Raw genomic sequence first — 22,746 nt, 5'->3', positions numbered from 1 at the left:
GATTATTATCTTTGAAAACAATACTGCATCTTTAAAATAACTCACCGTAAGCCAGTGCAGATGTTTTTCTGGAATTCTCTTGCTTTTTCTATGGTCCAACAGATGCTGGCAATTTGATCTCTGGTTCCTCTGCCTTTTCTAAATCCAGCTTGAACATCTGGCTGGCAAGAGAATTCCAGAAAAACATCTACTACTTCTTTACTGACTAAGCCAAAGCTCTTGACTGTGTGTGTCACAACAAACTGTGGAAAATTCTTAAAGAGAGGTCCCTTGGCACCACTGACTCAATGAACCTGAGTTTGAGCAAGCTCTGGGAGACGGTGAAAGACAGGGAAGCCTGATGGGCTGCAGTCCATGGCGTTGCAAAGAGTCAGACACAACTAAGCGACTGAACATCAAACAACAAGCCAGTGTAACATGTAATACAATAAAGATTCTTTGTCTAAAAGAAGACTCAGTATCACCTGATTCTGGAGGAATTTACTTTTTAAAGAAATTGTTTCCTTATCATGGGTGAAAGACTGGTTCTAAATAGTAACATGAAATTAACTCAATGCATGAATATAACCTCCAACTAAAAATGCAGGTTATTTTGAAAGTGACAATTCAGTGCTTTACTTTGGCAGAGAAAATGTAATGGTTCTAACATTAGAAAAAGATTAGCACATGAGACTTAATCTAGTAAAATTTTGATACTATTCAACTAATTTCATTTAAATTAATTCATTAGTACTGCTCTAACATAATTTAACAAAATATAACCAACAGTACTACTAAAAATGAAAGCAAACTTTCTTTAAAGCATTATTAAAATTGTGCCAGTCTTATCTGATCTTATATTTTCTCAGGAGAAACTAAAAAATATTTTAATGAGAAGAATCTAACATATTCCATCATGTGGCTCAAATACCAATCAACTAAAACTACTTTAAAAAGCTTTTCAGGAAAAAAAATAAAAAAGAACAACAACTTATAAATAAATGGAAAAAACAAATTTAAGTGACATTCAGTGTTCAAATCACCTTTTCTCCTTTAGTTTCAACTCACCAGTCTTGCAAGTCAATCTCAACCAAAGTATCTGTAAATGAGCCAGTACTATTACAGTTGGTCAAGCTGCTTCACTCACATCTCTCAGGTAAAACTGGCATCAACAAGCTTCACAGAAATAAAGTCATTATAAGAGACCTTCACATCATCAGTAGCTCCTTTATTCCCTTTGCCTTGGCAGTTATTAAAGACCACTGCCCTGAAACATGCTATCCTAAATATATTTTCTTAAATAAGTCCTTTCCTAATGGAGGTAAACACTGGAAATATGGAACTTTCCAGCACAAAAATCTGTTTATTAAGCAACCATAGTTTTAAACGCTGAATTATAGTAAAATCCAGTGAATCACCACTTAGCTAACTTGAAAGTTGTGTATTCACATTTACAAAACAATTCCTCTTCATTTGGGACCCACTGGAAATGAAATCTTTTGGGCTTAGTTTGCACTGAGTATAATGTCTAAGAGAACGGCTCACTAATCATTTTCTTAAGCTAGTCCAAGTGAACAGAATAAAATTACAGCCCCATTATTTATATAAAGTTGGACTTTATCAGAGGAAATGACTTGATAAGCATTTTGTTTTTTCAGGTCATATTAGATTATGCTGAGCAATCTAAGACATATAATCAATCCAGAATCTGATATGCCCGTTTTACACAAGACTATTTGGCCAAAGGTCAAGTTTGTTTATTTGTTTGTCCACCTCCAGGCAACATTAAATATCCACTAAATGAGTCAGTTGCTGTTGCTGGTTTCCTTTAACACGAAGTTCTAATTAATTCAGAAAAAGGCCTTCCTAAAAAAACATATGTTTTAGAGCAAGGTCCTCGACCTCTGGGCATGGACCGGTACCTCCAGTCAGATCAGTGGCAGCATTCAATTAGAAATAAAGAACATAATAAATGTGATGTGCTTGAATCATTCCAAAACAATCCCCCCTAGGCCTCCCTCCCCAAGTCCATGGAAAAACTGTCCTCTACAAAACCAGTCTTTGGTGCCATGAAGTTTGGGAACCACTGATCTGGAGTGAGGAAGATCAGATAATGTAGAAAACCTTGCAACTCAGTTTAAGGGTTTTTACGAATGTTTTTGGTTCAAGGTAGAAAAGTGAGGAAGCTGCCCTAGTTCTAAATTACCTCTCCTATGCCCTTGAAGAACTGACAAGTTGACAAATGGACAAAGGGCCTCAAAGGGCGTCAATAATGTAGAGGAAAGCATAGCAGGAGTTGAAGACCAAGAAAGCCCAGAAAACAAATGCCCCTCAGTAACCAACAACTAACTATTTTGTCAATGGCTATTACTTTTTTGAAGCTTGTATTAAGCAATAACTACTATTCCCAGAAGAGAAAAATATAGCATGGAAAAAAAACACAAGTGAATGTGTCAGTCGCCCAGTCGTGTGCAACTCTGTGCAACCCCATGGACTGTATCCCGCCAGGCTTCTCTGTCCATTGGATTTTCCAGGCAAGAATACTGGACTGGAGTGGGTAGCCATATCTTTCTCCAGAGGATCTTCCCAACCCAGGGATTGAACTTGCGTCTACACTTGGCAGATTCTTTACCACTGAGACACCTGGGAAGTCCATATATCAAGGGCTAAATGTTGTAATTGATTTAACAAAATAGGATTCCTAAGAATTATCTAAAGCTTGACTAAGATTTCTGCTGCTTACAGGGATTTACAGATTTTCTTTCTTAAAGGTAATATTATTTGTTAAAATAAGTCTTAATCTCAGTCTAGTAACCTATGAAGAGATATATCTTCAATTTTCTCTATTTATGTATTTTAGGACAAGAAATTATGAGTAATTCTAACATTAAATGGTAACACTTGGGCTAACTTAGAAATTACTTGACCTATATGTGGTGGTGGTGGTGGTTTAGTTGCTAAGTTGTGTCCGACACTTGCGAACCCATGGACTGTAGCCCACTAGGCTCCTCTGTCCATGGAATTTTCCATGCAAGAACATTGGAGTGGGTTGCCGTTTCCTTCTCCATGACCTATCTGTATAAAACCATTAATCATAAGTAACCTTTTCTTTCTTTTAAAAGAGTAGCATGGGGTGGCAGGAAACTACCTTATTCTGAAACATGCAAATAATTAATTATAATGTTATATTGACACTGGACAATAAACATAGAATAGAAATCTCTAGAGGGAGAAAAAGGCTGGGAAGAAACTGTAAAGAACATGAGCTTTAACACTCAAAGCAAGAATTTGGAAGCTAAATTACACTACATTCATCAGTTATAGGACCTTGGACAAATTACTTATCTTTTGATTCTGTTTCTTCATCATAAAAATGGGTATAATGAGTACATTGTAAGGATTCTTGGAGGATAAGAATGAGTACTTAAGTGTGAGAGCAGTTACTTCATCTTGTAACAACCTCTACACACAAGAGGAAACTGTTACTGAAAAAAATCAAATCACTGTTCTTTTAAGATACAGACTATACTATGAACACTGAGTATATCATAATAAAAGCTAAGACCGTCAACCTTTCTGAATTCTTGAACCTCTCTGAATGATGGGAAGAGGGAAGATAATAGGCACTTGAAAAAAATCTTGCATGGAATTTCAAGAAATCCATGCACTTCCTTAAAGATTTTTGATTAAAAAAAAAAAACAAAACTCTTAGTAAAAAAAAAAAAAAAAGTAATGCTGTGTTTGACCTATTCCTATCCTAATAATATACAGATACAAGAAAAGAAAAAAGAAAAGACAGGATATCATCCTTCTAAGTACAGAGTCACAATATTTGCCATCAAACAGAAAAACTCATTTCCCATGATGGGAGCAAAAGTTCTACTGACTTGCTCTCAACTGGAGGCACTGCTGGCAGCTGCTACTTTGTCATTTCTGTCACAGGGGAACCCTCAGAAACCTTGCCTTCCTCCTTACCCTACTGCCAACAAGACAAAAAACCAATCATACATGGAAGGCTTCAGAAAAAAAAAAAAAATCGAATTCTATTTTCACATAGTGATTTTCTAACTCAACTTTCCAAACAGTGATTTAATAAGACTGCTCCTTCATTATTTAAATTTGAAGATCATTCTTTTGATTCTTTTTCTTCATTTAATGACTAGGAGTTACTCAAACTTTTTTCCTTACACTGTATTCACTTTCGAGATGTAAACCATTGAATAAAAAACTGCCTAAGTGAAAGAAAGTCAAAGTCTAAAACAAAATAATTTAAAGTCTAAAAAAAAATTCATAATATGTTAATAATATTCATAGCATATAATAAACACATTTATGCAACCTTCTAATATTTGGGAAATGAGTCTCATGCATTGGTTATACATGGTGACTGCTCAATACTTTTGAATATATAACATATTCTGAATTCCTAGAATAGGAATGAGAATGAAGACCACTGAATATTAATTACAAGTACTTAAAATAATGCTTGACAGATAGATGTTTTAAAAAAAAGTCTAAGTAAAGAATCCGCCTGCCTATGCAGGAGACCTGGGTTTGATCCCTGGGTTGGGAAGATCCCCTGGAGGAGGAAATGGCAACCCACTCCAGAATTCTTGCCTAGGAAATCACATGGACAGAGGGGTCTGGCAGGCTACGGTCCATGTGGTTGCAAATTGTCGGACAAGACTGAGCAACTCAACAACAACTAGGTGAACAAATCAATCAAGGACTAAATGAATGAGCAAATAACAAGGAAAAATATGACCTCACTGAAAATTTGGACAATTCAGATTTCAAACTGAAATGGAAAACTGATTCAGACAAACCTAAGAATATGAAACTGACTCTAAAACAAACGGTCAGATTAAAAAAAAAGCAGTTATTGAAAAGTAGTTTTCCAGAACTAAAGTTTTCACTATGCAGTTTTCCAGACCTAAAGAAAATAAGAATACCAAATAGAGATGAAATTATAGCAGAAAAGGTCCAGAATCAATATAGTTTATTTGTAATGGCTATTTTTAAAGCAAAGACACATAATGTGAAACAAATAGATAGTACAGCTTGGTACATCAATAATGATTTGATAGTTCCATTATCAATAATTAACTTTAAAAATCTGTGAGTTCAAACTTTAAAATCTTTCCAAAAAACTCAAAAGTTGACTTTTAAATAAAAATTATTAATAAAGTAAAAAGTAACAGCATGTCAAATTCTAAATGTGATTTATTTACTAAATAAATCAATTTTGAAAAGGCAGGTTAACATTTTAAGTACAGAAACAGATAGACCCTACTTTCTTTTTTTTTTAATTGGAGGATAATTGCTTTACGATATTGTGATTTCGGCTATAAAACATGAATCAGCAACAGGTATATGTCCCCTCCCTCCTAAACACTCCCATCTCCCTTTCCATCCCACCCCTCTAGGCTATCACGGAGCACTGGGTTGAGCTCCCTGTGTCACACAGCAACTTCCCCCTAGCTCTCTACTTTATATACGGTAATGTATTTTCCATGCTGTTCTCTCAATTCATCCCACCCTCTCCTTCCCCGCTGTGTCCAGTCTGTTCTCTATGTCTGCATCTCCACTGCTGCCCTGCAAATACATTCATCTACAGTACCATCCTTCTAGATTCCATATGTGTGCATTAATATACAACATCTGTCTTTCTCTTTCTGACTTACTTCACTCTTCGACCCCACTTTCAAAAATGTGTATGAGGTGGCAGGAAGGGGAGAGAGACACTTCCAGCTATAAAGATTTTATAAAAATATGAACTATCAAGACTTACAAGAACAACTTGTACAAAAAACATATTTCCTGACACACACACAATAATCATAGGATTTTTTTAACTGTATAAAGCTTTTCTTCCTTAGGCTTTTAACTTATAAAATATCAGTTCTACTTTTCAACAAAAGATTAAGAGAGAAATCCTCTACACTTACCCACGTGGTGCCTAAAAATTGAAAAACTAACCTAGACACTGGAGAAAAGGTTGAAGTCAAGGTGGGAGTTAACTACATCAGGCCTAGTTAACAAACCTGTGCGTATCCTTTCCAGTTTACATATTCCTTGTGATATGGTATCTCACTCAGACGCACAGGCAATATACTAGAATAACTAAGAATTTTTTTTTTTTAGATATACTGGAAGTGTCCCTTCTCCAGGGGATCGTCCTAACCCAGGGATCAAACCCAGGTCTCCTGCATTGTAGGCGGATTCTTTACCAGCTGAGCCACAAGGGAAGCCCAGATATACTAGAATCATACTGCAAATATGATGCTTGGCTAAGTTATTAATATTTAAACAATATCTGCTCCTGTCTTGCCATCTCTAAAATACAAAGAACAACAGCACCTATTTCAAAAGATTTATTGGGTTGACCAAAAAGTTTGTCCAGGTTTTCCGTAACACTGTAGAAAAATGCCCAAACTTCTTGGCAACCCAATACCTGAGATGACATATATATGCAAAAGCTGGTACCAATTAACTACACCAACTAAGTAGCATCCTGACTGGCACTGAGATGTCGACATTGGGATAAAACACACATGTATAGTACAGTCAATGTCTGATGAATGAATAAAAAAGAAAATTCCATTAAGAAAGTCTGAATAACAAGATAGTTGCACAGATAAACTAGAAAATACAGGATCCAAATTTCTGGAACACTCGTTCTGTCAAATCAGGGATAATTCAAGAATTTTATTCAAAAACACAAATAACATGCTAGGCACTATATTATACTCTGATGCCATAAGAAAGGATGTATTCCATCTCAAGTAAAATAGAGAACTGAAAGAAGTTTCTCTATATTACAAAAAGGATGTATATGTGTGTGTGTGTGTGTGTGTGTGTGTGTATGTATGTTCAGTCATGTTTGACTCTTGGTGACACACCTTGGGACTATAGCCCCCCAGGCTCCTCTATCCATGGAATTTTCCGGGCAAAAGTACTGGAGTGGGTTGCCATTTCCTACTCCAAAGGATCTTCCCTTACAAAGAGGTACCTGACCACGATTTGGATAGAAGGAGGAAGAGGAGTTTAAAAAGTCATATTTTTGCATTATATTGTCATCTATCCTACAAACCAGTATCACTACAGCAAGAGCAGACCAATCTATAGGGCACATTTTGTCTCCCCCTCTTAAAAAGATGCTGAATGGTGAAACATTAAGAAAGGTAATCTGGAGAGGGACTCCTGCTTGGGATGATAGGAATGTCCTGTATCTTGCTTTGTGTTGTGGTTACACTGTATATACAACTGCCAAAACTAAAAATACTAAGCACTTAAGAATTATGTGTTTTATTTTATGCTAATTACCATTAAAATAAAATGCTCATTTAAAAAAAAAAGTGCTCCTTATTATTCTCACAGGAAAATGTATTTAAAAGGAGCATAACCAAGATAATGATTATAATTCCCTGTGCTATAACTTGTATCCTTGTTGCTTATCTATTGTGTACATAGTAGCTTGTATCTCAATCTCATACCCCTAATTTGCCCCATCTCCATTATTTTGTAATAATGTTTAAAGAAGTACAATCTGTAAAAATATTGAATCACAGTGCTGAACAGCTAAAACTAATACAATATTGTAAGTTAACGATATTTCAACTAAAAAAAAAATTTCAAAGGAGCATAACCAAGTCTATTCATTATAAAATTAACTACAGAACGATCTGATCTCATTCAAAACATTCTAAGCAAGATATTCTTTTTTCAATGATAGGTGATGCAAAAGAAATTCTTGGAGATCACTGACTACTAGAATCCCTCAGATTCTCATTTGTTGCGGAATCTAGGAATGGACTGACACATTTCAGCTGCATTTCACGTGTTGTTCAACTTTATGGTTTGAGAACGTCAGTGGAAATTTTGTTTCACTGCTCGTCTTGGGTATACTTGGAGGAAAACGTCTTGTGAGAAACACAGGAGTAGAAATAGTTTTCAACTAGAAATCCAAAACCCAGCTTCCAGCTCTAGGGCTAAAGGCTGCATGGAAACACGGAACAAGTCCCTTAACCATTCTGTGCCTGTGATAATCTCCTATCACAGGGCCTTCATAAGGATAAAACGTAGCAATTTGTGAAAGAACTCTGCCAAGTCAAAGCAGTTTATTATTCTAAAGTGGTTTAGCGGTATAACACTGCAGTCGAACCCTAAATTTAACCCTGACATTTTAAGTTCTCAGGGGACATCCAATGCACATCTCATTTGAACTAGAATGGCACGTTCAAGGGACAGAAACTGGTAGGTTACGCCTACTCCAAAAAAAGAGGGGTAGGAAGGCAGTCTCCTCCACTTCTAAACTTCCAGAAGTCTAGATTTCTGGGAACTGATCTTCGAAAACACCTGGTACAATCTTGCAAATTTAAAAAGGAAAATGAGGAAATAATGCCTATAGTAAGATAGATTCTTCTGTAATCCTCGTCTTGTCAACAGTCAACGAAGAAATGAATTGCTCCGGGCGTACAGAAAGCTTTCCTCCTACATTATTGTGGCGTAGTAGACAAGCAATCAGCAAGCATTGACTGTATTCCTTCGCAAATCTTTAGCACACACTTCCACGCCTTCCTTAAACTGCGTCCATCCCAGGAACGAAAAGAGAGCAAGGCCTAAAGGTCTTCAGATCATCCATCACAACTCCCTCCCCCTTCTATTCCAGGTCCAGCGGGCCCCGGCCATCACACCCTTTCCGGATCGCCCATCCCCAGGGCGGCCAGCCTCACCAGCTGTTCCCGGCGGCTGGAGCTCCGATCGGTTGGCGCCCGGCGGCCCCGAACATTAACGACACCCAAGAGCCTGGCCTCGAGGCTCAGGCCCGAGAACAGACTCCAACTACCGCACCACCAGCGACTTCCCAGGAGCAGTTCAGCATTTTGAGCTGAGCTTCCGGAAGCCGACAGCAGGCGGAAAACGGAAGCTCGGAGCAACCATTAGTTCCCCTCCTCACCTCCACTGCTTCTTTCTCTGAAAATCTCCTCTTTTTTCCTCATAGAAGGGAGAGGGGTCAATAATTTGAAATCTTTAATTAGCAAAGTTTCTTAGTTTTTCTTTCTGGTGTTTCGGACACTGAAAGAGTGTTGGAGGAAAAAAATGTGAAGTCAACGAAAGTTGAATCCCGGGGATCGGCGGAATGGTTTAGCCCGGTTGCCTAGGAGACCGAGAGTAACTCCGGAGGTGCAGCGGGCAGGCGGAGGCTATGGCCACGTTAGCCAGGCTGCAAGCCCGGTCGAAGAGCATAGCACAGCAATATTACTACAGGAACAGGTAGGGTATCAGTTAGGGGAGCGCGAAAAGGCCTGGCTTCACCCCCATCCCGTTACTCCTCAGCAGGAACGTCCTGTGAATTCATTGCGTAATTGAGTACCCCTCACTTCTCTTCCTCGTTGGTAGTCTGCAAACAGAATCACGAATTTTTGAAAGTAGTGTTAGCATCCAGGGGGATTCCCGATGCAGGGGGCCATGGTTATCATCTGGAGATAATTTAAGTAAAATTCCAGTAGAAATAAAATTGTACGATAAGTGTTTTCCTTTGACATCATCACGCCATAATGGGATGAAACCTGTGTCCTCTTATGGAAAGTTTGATGGCCTCACGGGGCTCACCCTGTCTCCTTAGCTGGGTGAGCTCGGAGTGTCCCCCATCTACCTCCATTATGTCACGAATGTCGCTGAACTCAACTGTTCTATGACTCACTTGTCTTCCCAGAGTGGCAGTATGTAAACTATTCTGACAGGATAATCAATACCAATTTGTTAAGAGGGCTGAAGAAGACACTGGCGGCCCTATCCATCTCTCTACACCTAAACATCCTACAAAAGGTTCCTTTGAACAATGGTCTTCTGGAAGCAATGCCTCAGGACATTTTCTAAGCTAAGAGAAGTTCCAAAAAAGTGAAAAGGACATTGGTAGAATATAGTGACATACCAGACCAATAGAAAATATGCTAAGAAGACAATCTTGCTGAGCTGTTCTTATTCTAACATTTATCTCACCTAATACATTCTTGGGCTTCCCTTGTGGCTCAGCTGGTAAAGAATACACCTGCAATGCGGGAGACCTGGGTTCAGTCCCTGGGTAGGAAAGATCCCTTGGCAAAGGGAAAGGCTACACACTCCAGTATTCTGGCCTGGAGAATTTATTATTAATATTAATATTTTCAATATGAATGAAAGTCTTTAAAGAAGGAATTGAAATTCCCAAGTTTGTCTAGTTAAAAGAAAAAAGAACAAGGTATTGAATAGCAAAGAATAAAAACGCATATAAAATGTTAACATATGAAAAAATCAACAGGTAATTTTCTTAAGAAATTGTTTTCTTTTTCCCCTGTGTTATTGACCAGATCAGTTCTTTGCACACTGTGTACATCAGAATCACCCGAGGGTCTTGGTAAAATGCAGACTGATTCTCTGGGTCTCAGTTTTGGCCAGCATGTCTGCATTTCTCACATAGGTTCCTGTCAGGCCCCATTTTGCATAAGAAGGGAGACATTGTAAAAAAAAAAAAAATGGTGTATGAGCCTATCATTTAATTCATAAACATCTGTACAAGTTGTATGTTTATTCCTTCTTTATACAAGGCAAGGAAAATGAGATTCAGCCAGATTAGTAATTTGTATGAAGTCATACAGCTAAGTCTCAAAACCAAAAGCCCAACTCTAAGGCCTATGATCTTCACTACTACCCTAGCCAAGATTTTCTTTGCACCACACTGGTTTTGATGAATTAAGGGGCAAAAAGCACCAAAATCCAGAAGTCCAAACGGCCTAAGCACATGGTTGGCCAAATCTATTATCATATAGGCAACAGAGCGGGAAGAAACCATTTTAATTCTTCTTGGCTTGTTTTAATGTTTTCCTTCTCAGTTGGTAACAAGACAGTGGCAAGCATGTTTAACAGCTGACACCAAATTGCCTCTGAAGTTAAAACACGACTTTGTTGGGAAAAATAAACTATGACTAAGTGCTTAGATTAGCACCTAAATCCTCCAGGGCCTGGGTGTCCACTGAGGAAGAGATGAGCTTCTTTGCCTAACAGAGGGGAAAGATTTGGAACTCCAAGAAGTGAGGTGTATGGTGCCTGCTAAGTTGCTTCAGTCATGTCTGACTCTGTGCAACTCTATGGACTGTGGCTCACCAGGTTCCTCTGTCGATGGGATTCTCCAGGCAAGAATACTGGAGTGGGTTGCCATGCCTTCCTCCAGGGATCTTCCCCCACACAGGGATCCAACTGTGTCTTTTATATTTCCTTCATTGGTAGGCTGGTTCTTTACCACTAGCGCCACCTGGGAGAAGTATGGTAGTAGCTGATACAATGAGAAAGCTAGGGGTATGGAAAGATACGTGCATTATCAGACCCCCACCCCGCCCAAGCCCTCTGGGAAGTTGCTCCACAAGAAATGTTTTGTGGGTGTTCATATTTGGTGGTTTACTCATCAAAGAGGCTAAAAATCCTGTCTAGGATGTTACTGGGCAGCAAGAAGATAATACCCAGTCGTTACATGTCTAAGTATTGGCCTTTTTTTTTTTTTTTCAACTTTCAAATTACTTCCTAGTTTCATTTCTAGTCTTCCAAACTACTGAGATTTCTTTGTGACTTATTGATCATTTATACTGTCCTATTTGTGGAAAAAAAAAGTTTGGGGTATGTTCATTAATCATAGTTCATTTCCCCCATATCCTTATTTAATGTGTCAAATACTAAAAGGAATGAGTTCAAAATGTCCCACTTCCACTGAATTCCACTGAGTTTCCACTGTGTGGTATCTTTTTTATGTCATATTATTTAGATTATATATGTATTCTAGTGCATCTCTCTTCATTATTGGCTCTCTCTTTTTTTTGTTTTTTTGGATGTGCAAAATGTTACACCTTTGAATCCCACTTGCAGTTGTTAAAAATTGTTTTTATTATTTCTTTAAGCAAATTTAATGCAGTAACATACAACTTGTAACATCAATATTGAGCCGCCTTGATCGGATACGAGTTAATCATATTGTTTTGTGTATTTCTCTTTGCAAGCAGAACATTTTAAGGTTTTAAATAATTAGAATCCAGGAAATTTGTGATGGGTTAAGTTAGTTTCTTTTTTTTAATTTAATTTTTCATTTTACGTTGGAGTATCGTTGATTTACAATGTTGTGTTAGTTTCAAGTGTACAGCGAAGTGATTCAGCTATACATATACACACATATTGATATAAAGCCATCACCCTATGTTAAGCTACTTTGTAATTCTTGTCCTCTGTCATGAGTTTTCATGTATAAGCTATATTTTATTTTATTTTAGATTTTAACATTATTCAGAAGAAACTTATTTTTTAACATGAACATTTCTTATGAGGACTTAATGCACTCTACTTAGATTCTCAGTACTCTTTATGGATTAACTATTCACTGATTAATTAAATATTGACAGAGCACCTACTATGTGCTAAGGACTGTTCCATGTATTGAGGATATAGCAGTGAACAAAAAAGTCATGAGGTAAACAGAACATAAATAAACTTACGTATAGTATTTTATCTTAGGGTGATTATAATAGCAAAGAATAAAGCAGGGTAGGCAAGAATCGAACTAAATATGCTGTTTTAAATAGAGTGGGCTGATGAGGCTCCTCTGATCAGGAGATATTTGAACAGAGTCCTAATAAAAGTGAATGAGCAGGCCTACTAGGTAGAGATCTAAGAGATGTTACAGCCTTCAGGAGCTGTAACATTAACTGCTATACCCCTGTTGTCAGAAGCCTGCATATATGTGTTGCAAAGCAGTGTTGGAGGTCAGATCATGTGGGGCTTTTAAGCCACAGTAAAGATACTGGATTCTACCCTGATTAAGGTAGGAGGTCATTGGGGATTTTCGATAGAGGAGTGACTTGATCTGACTCTGTCTATAAAGAAAACTTGGACTTATTTTTAAATTGGATAAAGCATTTTTATTTGTTTTCTTTTTTTTTCTTCTGCTTTCCTTCTCCAATTACATCATTTATTAGTTTAACTCTTTGTGACCTCTTTTGCTTGTTATGAAAACTTCAGTTGAATTTGCTTATATAAAAAAAATAACATTTGAAATAGTTTGGAACTGTATGTGGGCTTCCCTAGTGACTCAGACAGTAAAAGAATCTGCCTGCAATGCAGGAGACCCAGGGTTGATCTCTGAGTCAGGAAGATCCCATGGAGAAGGGAATGGCTACCCACTCCAGTATATAGTTTTCTAAGGATATATAAGCAGAAATTAACCTAATAGATGTCAAAACATCTTTTAATTAATTTAGCGATAGGGAAAAGTGTGTGTAGGGGAATATAGAGAAAGCAGGTGCTCAGGAAGAGGGCTGGAAGTTTGGTAGAGACACTATAGTGACCAGGTGGTCAACTGTCAAATTTCCAGGTCTCTCACCCTCTTAAATGGGGCATGGGGAATGCATGAGGCTAGAGAGGAGAGAGTAAAAAGAGAAATAAATGGGATTGAATATATGCTATGTGCTGAGAACTCTGTAAAATACTTTCACAAATATTATGTTGATTTCCACAATAATCATATGACGTGATTTTATTTTTCCTACTTTACAATGGAGGAAAATGAAATCTTTAAAGTGTAAATTACTTGTTCAGTAAGAACAAAGATCTAATGAAGTCTGATCTATCTCAGTCCAAAGTTATACTTGGATTGCTTGCTGTTTAGTCGCTCAGTTGTGTCCAACTCTTTTGTGGCCCCATGGATTGTAGCCCACCAGGCTCCTCTGTCCATGGAATTTCCCAGGCAAGAACACTAGAGTAGGTTGCCATTTTCTTCTCCAGGGGATCTTCCCAACCCAGGAATTGAACTCATGTCTCCTGCATTGCAGGCAGATTCTTTACTGTTGAGCCATCAGGGAAGCCATGCTTGGAGTCTGGGGACTTTAATTCAAGTCCCAGCATGGAAGTAAGTACATCAAATACATAAAGCCTAACCTGCCTTTCTAAGGTCAGCTTGAGGAAAGGAAAACACCTGATATGGCAAGTACTCTCCAGTACAAGACCAGTGATTAGAGTGGACTTCATTACCTTGTGTCAACCTGAAGTATGATGTTCTTTAAGTTGGCCTGATTCTGGAATCCACTCTTCCCATGAACTTAATTTGTTTCTAACTGCAACATAGTCAAAGGTTCCTGACTGCCTTCTTAGGCTGATTACTTGGTTTGGTGTCCTTTTCTTTGGACAATCATTTTGGTCCTAGTAACCTAAATGGATAATAGCGTAATCAGATAGACGTGAGTTCCTTCCTCTGATTCTAATTAATTGCTGGTTGTTTCTGTTCAGTTATACTCTGTTATGACCAGTGACATTTAGCAAGGCTTCTGCCAAGTATGCAAGAAGGATTTATGCCAGCATGCAGGAAGAGTTAAAATCCTATTCTGTGTCACTTTAGACTTATATTTAAGCTCTTAAATTTACGCTCTTACCTGACTTAAACACTTTTGATATCAGTTTTCTCATCTGTGAAAGAGACAATAAAACCTATTGACATGTCAGCTAAGAAGACTAAATAATTGACAGATTAATTAACACCCAGTAAATTCATAATATTATAGGCAGTCACAACAGGAGGACAAAGGATAAAAAGATCCACTCAGGATATATGATCAAAGGATCATATGATCTAAGATCAAAGTAGATCAAAGGATATATGATCTACTCAGTGGGTATAAAAAAGGCAGTTGATAAATTTAGTATCTATTTCCGAGTATTTGTCCTTTCTTTATAAAGATTCTTAACATTTTGATATATACATTTAATGAAGTACGTAAACTATAAGTGTTTTGCTCAATAACTTTTACATTAGTGTATATCTGTGTAACCGTCACTCAGATAAAGTTCTTAAGTGTTTGAAAATGTTTGTAAATGAGAAATAAAAGGAAATGTGCTTAGTAATAAAGAATATGTTTCTAAAACCAATAGCCAACATCTTGTGTATTGATGAAATACAATATAGATTTCATTCAAAAGCAAGAGAAAAATGCATATTGATTCTACTATTTGGAACTTTTTTTCCTGGAAATAGTAGTCAATACTGTAATAAAAGAAAAAAATGAGTAAGTATTGAAAGGGAAGGAATAAAAGTTGATTACAGATCATGAAATTATACAACTGAGAAGATGTAAAATAATCCTTTAAAAAACCATCTTGTAAATAAGATGAATTTGGTAAAGTGTCAGAAAACAAATTTTTAAAAAATCAGAAATTTGTCTTGGTACCAGCAGTAACTAAATGGACTTAATATCAGACTAAAATGTTTCAAATGAAAGATCAGTGAATTTGAAGATATACCAAATATGTATTACTGGGTAGAGTGTTCTATAAATGTCAATTAGATTAGGTTGGCTGATAAATGTTCATGTTTTGACAGCTGTCTTATCAATTATTCAGAGAGACATGTTGCAATTCCCCACTATAATTTCCAAACTAAATTTGTCTATTTCCCCTTTTAGTTTTGTCAGGTTTTACTTCATGTATTTTAAAGTTATACTATTAGTTGTATATGCCTTTAAAAATATCAAATCTGCTTGATAAATTAACATTTTTATCATTATAAGATGGTTCTCCTTATACATCATAATTTTCCTTATTCTTGAGTATACTTTAAATATTAAAAATATATTTTAAACTATGAAAAGTATTTGAAGAATTTAAAACATTATTGAGATGCCTTTCTTTTATGTGTGTGTGTGTATACAATCTCAAACTTACATTAAACTTACAATACGGTATAGAGAGACTTCTTACAAAAACTAAATATGGCAGAAAGCCAAGAAGAATTAAAGAGCCTCTTAATGAAAGTGAAAGAAGAGAATGAAAAGGGTGGCTTAAAACTCAACATTCATAAAACTAAGATCATGGCATCTGGTCCCATCGCTTCATGGCAAATAGATGGGGAAACAGTGGAAACAGTGAGAGACTTTATTTTTGGGGGCTCCAAAATTGCTGCAGATGGTGACTGCAGCCATGAAATTCAAAGACGCTTGCTCCTTGGAAGAAAAGTTATGACCAACCTAGATAGCATATTAAAAAGCAGAGACATCACTTTGCCAACAAAGGTCCGTCTAGTCAAAGCTATGGTTTTTCCACTAGTCACGTATGGGTGTGAGAGTTGGACCATAAAGAAAGCTGAGTGCCACAGAATTGATGCTCTTGAACTGTGGTGTTGGAGAAGACTCTTGAGAGTCCCTTGGACTGCAAGGAGATCCAACCAGTCCATCCCAAAGTCCTGAATATTCATTGGAAGGACTGATGCTGAAGCTGAAGCTCCAATATTTTGGCCACCTGATGTGAAGAACTGACTCATTTGAAAAGACCCTGATGCTGGAAAGATTGAAGGCGGGAGGAGAAGGGGATGACAGAGTATGAGATGGCTGGATGGCATCACCGACTCAATGGACATGAGTTTGAGTAAACTCCAGGAGTTAGCGACGGACAGGGTAGCCTGGCATGCTGAGTCCATGGGGTCGCAAAGAGTCGAACACGACTGAGTGACTGAACTGAACTGACTGAAATCGGGGTAGGTTGCAATCTGATAGCCCATTGCCTTCCAAATTCTTTTTCCGCATAAGTACATTTTCTATATAATCACAGTACTACCATCAAAATCAAGAAATTAACGTTCGTACACTTCTACCATCCAATCTTCAGACTCCATTCAAGCTTTGCCAGTTGTCCCAATAGTGTTATTTATAGCAAAAATTCTTGTTTTGTCTCTTCAGTTATCTTTAATATAGAATATTTTCTCAGATTTTCTTCAGTTTTCATGACTTTGCCACCTGTGAAGATCACAGGTCAGTTATTTTGTGGAATTTCCTTCAGTTTAGGTTTGTCTAATTTTTCCTCCAGTAGATTCAGGGTATGTACCTATGGCAGAAATATCACAGAAATGATGCTGGAGTCTTCTTAGTACATCTACCAGGTACTGTATCATCTTGATTCATCCAGTTACTGATAGAGAGACATTTGGATAATGTCCTTAAGATTTTGTCTGCTAGGCTTCTCCACTGTGAGATTCTTTTTTTTTTTTTGTAATAGGTATTTTTTAAAAGCAGTTGATTTGAGGCTATGAATGTATTCTGTTCCTCTTCTAACTTTCAATTTACTTATTTTCTTATTTATATCATTATGGACACATGATCCTATTTTAATCCATGGGTTAGACCCCATTACCCTTACCTATTTTTATGCTAGCATTATCCCAGATTTGTCTAATGGGAGCCACTTCCTTTTGTGTCCTGCTCATGGTAATATTCTCCTGCTTTCTGACACACAAAAAAACGTCGAGGCTAAGCTTTTACTTTTCCTGTCGCAACCCTGGGGTTATCTCATTTTTTCAAGGACCTCTTGTTTCTTTTAGTAGATGCCTGTGTCGTTGGGCGTTGCTGTTCTCAGGCCTTGTCACGTGGACAGAGCTAGAAAATATGTGTATGCATGCATTGGCACAGAGTTTACATCTATACTTTATCTAGAAGTCTAGGTGTTGATCGATCTATCCATTAACCCATCCATGTGGCTATTGAAATCCATGAGTTTATGTTAACAATTCTGTTTCAAATCCAGCACTACAGAGTTTGTTCTAGTATTTTTGCCCCTTTTCTAACAGAAACCTGGCTCGTTATTTTTAACATATTCACTTATTTGAATAATCCCTCTGTGTATAATCAAACTCCTGTCACTGTAACTACTTCCTCTTTTAGGGATACCACCTTTAATTCTGTGTGAGGGTTTCCTGTCTGTGCTGAACTGCCGGTTCCCAGCTAACTCAGATACCTTTTCATCACTCTTGGTCTCTGATTCCCTGTGCAGGTGACCTTCCAACTGTACACTGTTTTCACCCTTCCTCAACACCCTAAAGCCACGCCTCTTCTCCATGGGAACACTCTCCTTACTCAGATGGGACATCGTACCCCAGGCTGACCCTCTGTGTGGATGCCCATTGTACCCCACATAGGCTCTGATACTCCATGCTGAGCCATGGGGTCCTCCTATTCCCCCCACCCCACCCCACAAAGATCTTTGCTTTCCTTGCCCACTGCTGATTTCTTTAGTGAAGTGAGAAGGAGGAGGAAGAAAAGTAAATATAAAAAATTTTTAAAGTACGCTAACATGTATAAATTTACATGACAAGCTATGATAATTCCTACTTGATGATCTAATGCTACACACTCCTGACAGTCCAGTTATTAGAACTCCCACTGCTTTCACTACAGAGGGCCATGAATTCGATCCCTGATTGGGGAACTAAGATCCTGCATGCCATGCAGCTGGAAAAAAATTGCTTATGTATTAGCAACCCCTGATTCATTGGACTGTGAGGTAATAATAGTAACAAGAGCTGTAATGAAAACTATTAATGAAAGTAAAAAAAAATCTGCCTGCAATGTGGGAGACCTAGGTTCAATCCCTGGGTCAAGAAGATTCTCTGGAGAAGGGAATGGTTACCCTCTCCAATATTCTTGTTTGGAGAATTCCATGTACAGAGGAGCCTGATGGGCTACAGTCAATGGTCACAAAGAGTCAGACATGACTGAGTGACTAACTCTTAAACACACTGCCTGGCAATCCAGTTGTTAGGACTCTGAGTTTCCACTGCTTTCACTACGGGGGGAGAGGGGTGCCAGGGGGCAAAATCTCAATCCCTGGTTGGGGAATTAAGATCCTGTATGCCATGCAGCCAGAAAAATAAATAAATAAATAATGCCAGTGTGTTTGTAACCTATGATTCATTGAACTTGTACCATCTAAAATGTCCTATTTCTCATCATCCAGTAGTAACTGACCTTTTATTAGAAACATAGGTAATAATCAGAATCCAAAGTAGAAAATAAGCATAATTCCTGCATTTAAGGAGTTTGAAATCCTTAAGACCCAATAGTGAAGTGATATGGAAAAAATAATCATTTTGGACATCAATATGTCTTATAACCATGCCATGTCTTACCTGCTGCTCAGTCATGTGAGACTCTTTGTGAACCCATGGACTGTAGCCCACGAGGCTCCTCTGTCTGTGGGGTTTTCTAGGCAAGAATACTGGAGTAGGTTGACAGCTAATACTGGAATTTTATTCCTAATGTCTGAAATAGCTACAAGTTAAATGACAATAAGAAGCAAAGGGTATTGGGTTTTTAGTCTAGCATTTATTCAACAGCTAAGGTCAGACTAAGCATAGTATTTTGATGTGTAAAATGCAGATTTTTTGCATATTAAGGAAAAATATTTAATCACACATTTTTTTCATTTTTTAATTATTGTCAGTTATTTTCTGGCCACTAATGATATATATGCACATAGTGTTATACAGGGTTATAATACTTATTTCTAGTTGATGATGAAGTGACTGGAAACTTCCCACTTTTTCTCAGTGTTTTATTAGATTCCTGGTAATGCTTTTGGTCTTTCATCATTATTAATTCATTTAGTATTCATTGTGATAATACTGATCATAATAAATTTATTTCAAATTCATTTAGATGTCATATTTTATTCACAGCTATAGGATTTTCATTGTAATTTGGAACTAATTAATATACCATTAAAATAAAGTGTTACCCACATTTTTCATTTTAAACATAAAATGTCTAGCAGTTCATGACATATTGTATGAGTATGCAGCATCCCAGTGGTAACCCAAGTATCTGTAAATTTCATTTTTAAGCAGTTAAAAAATGGCAACAGAAAAATGTGTGTAGAAGTCAAATTTCAGCCCATAACTTAAAATTTAGCACAAAGCTAACTACTAGTTATTTCAAAGCATTTCCCTTTAATTTAATTTAATGTATGGTTCTTATTAGTATATATATATATACTTTTAATTAAATGGCTGTTTTAAAAACCCAGAGATTTTTAATAACTCCAAAAAGAAATTATTTAATCTTCCTTTTGACTAAGTAATATGTTAACATTATTACTGAGAGAGTTTAAAAAGCATAAACTCAAGACAGATAATGTGATTGCTTATCTTATGTGATAATTACATGTAAGGGGTAAGCTCAAACTAATATATTAGTTGAAAAAAGTATTAGGCATATCTGTATACCGTATACTTTTTCTCTCTCCTTTGTAAAGGATGTCAGCTGTTTATTGCTGGTGAAGGAGAGAATAATGTTTTCATTAATTTCATTAATAGAGTACAGTTTACCTTTGAACTAAATGGGTTTGAACTACCCAGGTCCACTTATATTCAGATATTTTTTTCAACAGATGCGTTCTACAATAATGCACAATCCCCAATTGTTTGAATGCTGGGAATGATTGAAGGTGGGGGGAGAAGGGGATGACAGAGGATGAGATGGTTGGATGGCATCACCGACTCAGTGGACATGAGTTTGAGTAAGCTCCGGAAGTTGGTGATGGACAGGGAAGCTTGGCATGCTGCAGTCCATGGGGTCACAGAGGTGGACACGACTGAGTGACTGAACTGAACTGCAGGTATTTGGGCTGATGTAAGATTATGCATAGGATTTTTGACTGAGTGGGGTGTTGGTGCCCTGAACAGCCTCATTATCAAGGGTCAACCAGATTTACTATAGGCATTTGAAATATTAAAGGCTCAGAATCTAGAAAAATGGTACTGATAACCTATTTGCAGAGCAGGAATAGAGACAGAGATGTAGAGAACAGACCTGTGGACATGGAAACAGGGGAAGGAGAGGGTAGGGTGAATTGAGAGAGTAGTATTGATGTATATACACTACCATCTATAAAGTAAATTGCTAGTGAATAGCCACTATATAGCATAGGGAGCTCAGCTCGATGCTTTGTGATGACTTAGAAGGGTGCGATTGGGGGGTGCGCTGGGAGGGGAACTCTAGAGGGTGGGGATATATGTATACATATAGCTGATTCATGTTGTCATATAGCAGAAACGAGCACAATGTAAAGCAGTTATTTTCCAATAAAAAATTTTAATGGTAAAAAGGGTTAAATAACCATGAAAAACCATTTTATCTATTATCATGAATTTGACTTTATATCAGCCTTTTTGAATAAATGTTTCTTTCCTTATCTTCTTTACCCTCTGTCTTCTTTGAATTGCCTGCTCTACTAGACATTGTGTTACTTTATCTTCTCTATTTTTGCCCTAAATGACATTTTTATTTCCTGTACTAGAATAGAATATTGACTAGGATAAAAATGTTAAAAGAAAAATGAAAGATTCCTTCTAACCCTTAAACCCCATGAAATAGTGGCCTTGTTTTCATGACTGATTGATGGCATTTGACACTGTTTAATCATGATCTCCCTTCTTGATGCTCTTCCAGTAACTTCTAGGGAACTGTAAAATACTTATGTCTTTTATTTGGGCCTTATGTTTTTTCCTGTTGTTTGACATCTTTCACTATAAATTTTTTTGAACCAAAGACCATTACATTTTGGAGATATGTGATGCCAAGGCCTCAGTGATAATATTCAGGGAATCTAATATCCCTTTGTATTGTACACAGAACTCTGAAAACTAGTTAAGAACTTTGCCTTCTGCCTTGACTTCAGCTATTACTTATCTTATCTTCCTTCCTTCCTTCTTTTTTTCCTTTCTCTGTCCTTCCACAGACATTAGTTTAGCTTCTCCTATGAATCAGATACTTTAGTATATGTTGGGATACAGATAAAATAAAAGGTGAGCCTTTCTCTCAAGAAGATAAATATTGTGATTAGTATACAGAAGAATTTTCAGAGTACTATAAAGATACATCCCTTTGGAAGTTGTAGTTGCAAAAGTCATTTCAAGAACAGGGTATAGTTTTGTGATAGCTTGAAGGCAAGAGAGCACATGGCCTATTCTGGGAACTATAGGAATAGAATGGCTCTGTCATAGGATTGAAGTGGTAAAAGAAGACATGGGAGATGAAGTCTGAGGCCGGGTGGATGAACTATGACATCCTAAGAACCTTAGACGTCATTCAGAAGATTTAGGGGTGTTTTGTGGGATTGCCACAAAAGGGTTTTATGAAAAAATTGACTTTGATTTGATTAGATCAGGTTTTAGAAAGACCATTCAAACAGTGGCTGGAAGGATGGAACAGAGTAGAAAACTAGTGCCTAGGAAACAATGGTTTTTCAAGAAGCTAATCTTTAAAAGGTGAAGACACAAACTAATGCAGAGAATTGGTCTTGCCGTTTCTGACTGATTGAATAATATTGTCATTCATGAGAAATGGCTTGCAGAAAAAGTTGGCGTAAAGCTCAACATTCAGAAAACTAAGATCATGGCATGTGGTCCCATCCCTTCATGGGAAATAGATGGGGAAACAGTGGAAACAGTGTCAGACTTTATTTTTGGGGGCTCCAAAATCACTGCAGATGGCGATTGCAGCCATGAAATTAAAAGATGCTTACTCCTTGGAAGGAAAGTTATGACCAACCTAGATAGCATATTCAGAAGCAGAGACATTACTTTGCCAACAAAGTTTCGTTTAGTCAAGGCTATGGTTTTTCCAGTGGTCGTGTATGGATGTGAGAGTTGTCTGTGAAGAAAGCTGAGTGCTGAAGAACTGATGCTTTTGAACTGTGGTGTTGGAGAAGACTCTTGAGAGTCCCTTGGACTGCAAGGAGATCCAACCAGTCCATTCTAAAGGAGATCAGTCCTGGATGTTCATTGGAAGGACTGATGCTAAAGCTGAAACTCCAATACTCTGGCCACCTCATGTGAAGAGTTGACTCGTTGAAAAAGACTCTGATGCTGGGAGGGATTGGGGGCAAGAGGAGAAGGGGATGACAGAGGATGAGATGGCAAGATGGCATTAC

At 37.4% G+C, this 22,746-nt stretch overlaps 2 protein-coding genes across 9 annotated transcripts in view; one reads left to right on the top strand and one right to left on the bottom strand.

Annotated features, from left to right (window-relative positions):
• GPATCH2 (G patch domain containing 2) overlaps window positions 1–8,883 on the bottom strand; it is a 199,086-nt gene extending 190,203 nt beyond the window's left edge. For all 7 annotated transcript variants that reach the window (XM_010853278.1, XM_010853283.1, XM_010853280.1 and 4 more), the window contains exon 1: window positions 8,715–8,883. In XM_010853278.1, the coding sequence (XP_010851580.1) occupies window positions 8,715–8,770 (56 nt within the window). In that variant the 5' untranslated portion in view covers window positions 8,771–8,883. The remainder of the gene's footprint in view (window positions 1–8,714) is intronic.
• A 272-nt stretch (window positions 8,884–9,155) lies between these two features.
• Window positions 9,156–22,746, top strand: part of SPATA17 (spermatogenesis associated 17) — a 228,536-nt gene continuing 214,945 nt past the window's right edge. The window contains exon 1 of one of the 2 annotated variants that reach the window (XM_010853276.1): window positions 9,156–9,255. In XM_010853276.1, the coding sequence (XP_010851578.1) occupies window positions 9,188–9,255 (68 nt within the window). In that variant the 5' untranslated portion in view covers window positions 9,156–9,187. The remainder of the gene's footprint in view (window positions 9,256–22,746) is intronic. The other variant, XM_010853277.1, reaches the window with a different exon arrangement.

This window comes from Bison bison, unplaced genomic scaffold (genome assembly GCF_000754665.1).
Source record: "Bison bison bison isolate TAMUID 2011002044 unplaced genomic scaffold, Bison_UMD1.0 scf7180017864325, whole genome shotgun sequence".
Taxonomy (NCBI): domain Eukaryota; kingdom Metazoa; phylum Chordata; class Mammalia; order Artiodactyla; family Bovidae; genus Bison; species Bison bison.
This window is presented reverse-complemented; position numbering and strand designations above follow the sequence as displayed.